Source organism: Xyrauchen texanus, chromosome 2, assembly GCF_025860055.1.
Source record: "Xyrauchen texanus isolate HMW12.3.18 chromosome 2, RBS_HiC_50CHRs, whole genome shotgun sequence".
Lineage (NCBI taxonomy): Eukaryota > Metazoa > Chordata > Actinopteri > Cypriniformes > Catostomidae > Xyrauchen > Xyrauchen texanus.
This window is the reverse complement of record NC_068277.1, coordinates 398,949-404,228: the sequence shown is the minus strand read 5'-3', so window position 1 is coordinate 404,228 and position 5,280 is coordinate 398,949. Positions and strand designations below refer to the sequence as shown.

Below are 5,280 nucleotides of genomic sequence, written 5' to 3'. Positions count from 1 at the left end.
CATATTGATAGGATAGCATCTTGCAGTTGATGGAGATTTGTGGGATGCACATCCAGGGCACGAAGCTCCCGTTCCACCACATCCCAAAGATGCTCTATTGGGTTGAGATCTGGTGACTGTGGGGGCCATTTTAGTACAGTGAACTCATTGTCATGTTCAAGAAACCAATTTGAAATGATTCGAGCTTTGTGACATGGTGCATTATCCTGCTGGAAGTAGCCATCAGAGGATGGGTACATGGTGGCCATAAAGGGATGGACATGGTCAGAAACAATGCTCAGGTAGGCCGTGGCATTTAAACGATGCCCAATTGGCACTAAGGGGCCTAAAGTGTGCCAAGAAAACATCCCCCACACCATTACACCACCACCACCAGCCTGCACAGTGGTAACAAGGCATGATGGATCCATGTTCTCATTCTGTTTACGCCAAATTCTGACTCTACCATCTGAATGTCTCAACAGAAATCGAGACTCATCAGACCAGGCAACATTTTTCCAGTCTTCAACTGTCCAATTTTGGTGAGCTCTTGCAAATTGTAGCCTCTTTTTCCTATTTGTAGTGGAGATGAGTGGTACCCGGTGGGGTCTTCTGCTGTTGTAGCCCATCCGCCTCAAGGTTGTGCGTGTTGTGGCTTCACAAATGCTTTGCTGCATACCTCGGTTGTAACGAGTGGTTATTTCAGGCAAAGTTGCTCTTCTATCAGCTTGAATCAGTCGGCCCATTCTCCTCTGACCTCTAGCATCAACAAGGCATTTTCGCCCACAGGACTGATTGTGAAATACTCAGACCGGCCCGTCTGGCACCAACAACCATGCCACGCTCAAAATTGCTTAAATCACCTTTCTTTCCCATTCTGACATTCAGTTTGGAGTTCAGGAGATCGTCTTGACCAGGACCACACCCCTAAATGCATTGAAGCAACTGCCATGTGATTGGTTGATTAGATAATTGCATTAATGAGAAATTGAACAGGTGTTCCTAATAATCCTTTAGGTGAGTGTATATATATAAATGAATTGAGGGGGGTTACTACCCTCGGTGACCTGTATGAGAGTGTTCAGATCCTTTGAGAATATGGTTCAACATTTTGGGATTCCCAGATCTCAGTTCTTTAGATATTTAAAGCTGCGACACCTGCTCTGTACTGTTTTTGGGAGTAGCACCCCCCCCCCCAAGCAGCAGATACAACGGAGACACTTGTTGATGAGATCAACAGAGAATGGTCAGACTGGTTTGAACTGATAAAGTCTGCAGTAACTCAGATAACCACTCTGTACAATCGTGCTGAAGAATATCATCTCTGAATGCTGTTCTGATGCGGGTTGGTGCTATTTTGGCGGCATGAGGTGGAGCTACACAATATTAGGAAGGTGCTTTTAATTTTGTGGCTATATATACATATATATATATATATATATATATATATATATATATATATATATATATATATAGTATATTGATACTAGGACTGTATTTTATTATATGGATTAAATTATAATGCAAACTAAAACTTTATAAAATGAAATCTTAAATTATTAATCTTAAAAATCATGCAATGATATGGTAAAGCAACACTGCGTTACTATTTACTGGTACTATTACATTAGTAAAACACACGAGTAATTAATACAATATTACTGTATTCAACCCAGAAGGACAGTTCGGTTTTGATGATGAGCTATGGAGAGAACTCTTGTGTTTTGTTTCCTGCTGCTACTGCCGAAATAAGAATACAACACCAGTTTTCTTCTGTGCGCTGTAAAGTCAGATAAAGATAGTTTAATGTGTTTAAGGCTATAGCAGTACTGTAAATAGAAGACTCAACGATTCCTGTGAGATGAACGATGATGTTGTTGTTGTTCCTGATGTGACCGACAGATGTCGCCAAATATGAACTCAAGATCACTGATGACGTTTGATCTTCCGCTTCTGCGCAGGCGCGTCTCTCACGAAACACCAAAACAACAAAATCAGCTTGAGTGTGACTCTGACACGGATAACATGACGGGAAACTCAGGTGTGAAAACTTATTACTCACGTGTTGTTTAGCAGAAGTGGCGCTAAAACGGATTTTGTGACGTTAAAAACATTCTGTTGCTGTTAACGACAGAAAGTGATATTAGTAAGGTTATTTATTTACATTCACAGTAAACGTCAGATGTGCGAAGTGTTTATTTATAAAGTGTGATCTAACAGCTTTAGTTGATCAATCAAATCCTGTATATATATGACTTACAGTAAAATACAGCTAAAACAGTGAATTTTCTCTTTATTTATTGCTCGATCTGCTCATTACACACCTCACATGTGTTCTGTTTATTATATTTTATAAAGGCCTATAATATATTGTGCTGATGGACGCTGATGGAATGTTCCAGTCTATAATAAACTATATGACCTAAAAGAATACTGCACCATAGAGACATGTTTACTATTAACTGCACATTACATGTCAGGATCGACACTGTCTAATATAATCATGTTTTAATGGAAAGGATTAGTTCACTCATAAATTATAATTCAGTCATTGTTTACTCACCCCCGTGTTGTTCTAACTCTATATGACTTTCTATCTTGTTCTGAACACAAAGGGAGAAATGGTGAATAAATGTTGTGCTCAGTGATGTCATACAATGGCAGTTTATGGTGACACCTCTTCAAGCTTCAAAAGAACACTAAAGTATCATTCAGAAGTCTAATTAATTATTCATGAGCTCATGATTGTTATGAAAGTATACGATAAGATTTGATGAGAAACTGAAATATAATGTGATATTTAGTGTAAATGTTCACTGACCGTTGATCTCCTGTGTGTGATCATGATAGGACACGAGAGCAACAGTTCACGCACCCCACACAACATTGGGGCGTTCAAGAGAAAACTCGTTGTGTTTATCTAAAAACAGTGATAGAGACAACAGAACTGCACACAAAACACAGAACAGAACTTACTAAACATGTCTGAAGAGTTTTAGAAGAACTGATGCACTTCTATACCCAGCCTTATTTTTTTTAACAGAGTATTCGGAAATCAAACAGAAACAAAGGCCGTGTCTTTACCTGATGGCAAACGACACTCGTTAAAAGGGATATTTTCTATGATAATCAGAGTTTTTGTCCCAACCAGCCGTGACAAGCGACGGTAATGGCACCAGTCCAAAAACTTTCTAAAAAATAAGGCTGGGCACAGAAATGCATAAATTCTTGTACTACAAACTCTTCGGACATGTTTAGTAAGTTCTGTTCTCTGTTCTGTGTGCAGTTGTGTTGTGTTCAGAACGAGACAGGGAGTCATATAGAGTTAGAACAACACTGGGGTGAGTAAACGATGACTGAATGTTCATTTTTGCGTGAACTAATCCAACTAATATAGTGGGGGGTTTTGTACATTCTTTGTGTATATCATACTGTATGATTTGTGTATAATTTGTGTGCAGTGTCATATTATGAGTATTTGATATGGCATGTTTACTGTGTCTTTTAAAGATATCACCAAGTTAAAGTCCTTTAAAGTGCAACTAACTTACTTTACGTCAATGACGTAAAACTCCGATCTATTAAATTATTAAAAAATACATTATTTACTTGTACACGCATCTGCATCTATAAAGGTTTTGATTTTTGATTTAGATATTTTTACTGATGCTGTCCGGAGACAACAACAAAAAAGTCTTATTGAAAAATAAAGTCTCATTAAAGCTAAAATTGTTATTTCTTACAAATAAATGCAAAATTGGTGAAACCAACATGGACTCAAAGATGACATTTCTACAGTCTTTAAGCATGTTTTAAACTAGTTTTTAAAAGATTTCTATTTTTTCTCACCTCATACAATCTTATTTGACATTGACACAGTCAATAAAAGTGAATTCTGATTCTAGATCAGTCGAGCAGAGATTGGGGACCTGAGGACGAGAGAGAGAATGACAGAGCAGAGCTGAGACTCGTCCTGATTGGTCGAACAGGCTCTGGCAAGAGTGCCACAGGAAACACTGTCCTAGGACGATGCCACTTCCTGTCAGCCTTGAGAGCGATTTCAGTGACCCGTGTGTGCGAGATGAGCACTGTGGAGCTGCCTAAGGAGGAAGAGGATTCTTGTGTGTGGAAGAAGCTGCTGGTCGTTGATATGCCGGGATTCGGCGACACACGGCTTGACCCGAGTCACGTTCGCGCTGAGATCGCCAAGTGTGTGGCACTAACGGCACCTGGGCCACATGCGTTCCTGCTCGTGGTTCCTCTGGGCCGCTACACTGAGGATGAAGACCGGACCGTCACAGAGATGATCCGTGTGTTTGGCGAAGAGGCGCTGCTCCACCACACGGTGGTGCTGTTCACCCGCGGAGATGAGCTTGAGGAAGGAGGTTTGGAGAGTTTCCTGGATGAGTCTGCTCCGGAAAGACTGAAGGCTCTACTATGGAAATGCGGCGGTCGATACCACGTCATCAACAACAGAGAATCAGAAAACAGGACGCAGGTGCGAGCTCTACTGCAAACGGTGGAGAGGATGGTGGAGAACGCAGGAGGAGCGTGCTTCACCAGTAATATGTTCCTGCTGGCCGAACAAGCCATCCGAGATGAACAGGAGCGACAGATGTCGAGCTTGCTGCAGGAGCGAGTGCAGCGGTGGAGGGGTCGAAGGGCAAGTGGAAGGGCGGTTAACAGGCGTCAGGCCCTGCGGTCTGCTCTGAACCACTTCAGAATCGAAGCTGCTCTCTCTGGGAAAGTTCTGGAGCGTGTGAAGGTCCTGGTTGCAGCCGGGGCCACTGGAATGGCGGTTGGGGCAGTTTTTGGAGCCGCTGTACCTCTGGCTATGGCTGTAGGAGCTTCGGTAATGGGCGGATCAGTAGGGATAGCAGCAGGGCAACTGGCGGGAGTCTCAGCGGTGGGGAGCACAGTTGTAGGGAAAGCGTTTGGTGCAATAGTTGCAGCCACCATGGCGAAGACCACTGTAGCTCTGGGAGCAGCGACTGGAGGGGTGTTGGGAGGGTCGGTGGGTGCGTTGGCCGGGGCGGAGGCGGCAGGACCACGGGAGGCAGCTCTAGAAGCGCTGGAGCAGGTTGGAACAATGGGTGCAGCAGTGGTGGGCATGGCTGCAGGAGTGGGTGGGGCTTTAGGGGCGGGAGCAGTGGTGGGGGTGGTGCTAGAGGGTGGAGCAATAAGTTGTGCGGCGTTAACAGGAGCCGTGAGTGTTGCTAATGGAACAGCAGTAGCTGCACCACAGGCAGTGGCCACTGGGGGCAGCATTGCAGGTGCTGTACAGTCTGTAGGGGCGCTGTG

The 5,280-nt window shown here is 43.3% G+C and overlaps 1 protein-coding gene across 1 annotated transcript in view; it reads left to right on the top strand.

Annotated features, from left to right (window-relative positions):
• Positions 1–1,952: 1,952 nt before the first annotated feature.
• LOC127658589 (GTPase IMAP family member 4-like) overlaps positions 1,953–5,280 on the top strand; it is a 4,553-nt gene continuing 1,225 nt past the window's right edge. The window contains exons 1-2 of the mRNA XM_052147966.1: positions 1,953–2,020; positions 3,885–5,280. The exon at positions 3,885–5,280 is cut by the window's right edge and continues 1,225 nt beyond it. Coding sequence (XP_052003926.1) covers positions 2,005–2,020; positions 3,885–5,280 — 1,412 coding nt within the window. The 5' untranslated portion in view covers positions 1,953–2,004. The remainder of the gene's footprint in view (positions 2,021–3,884) is intronic.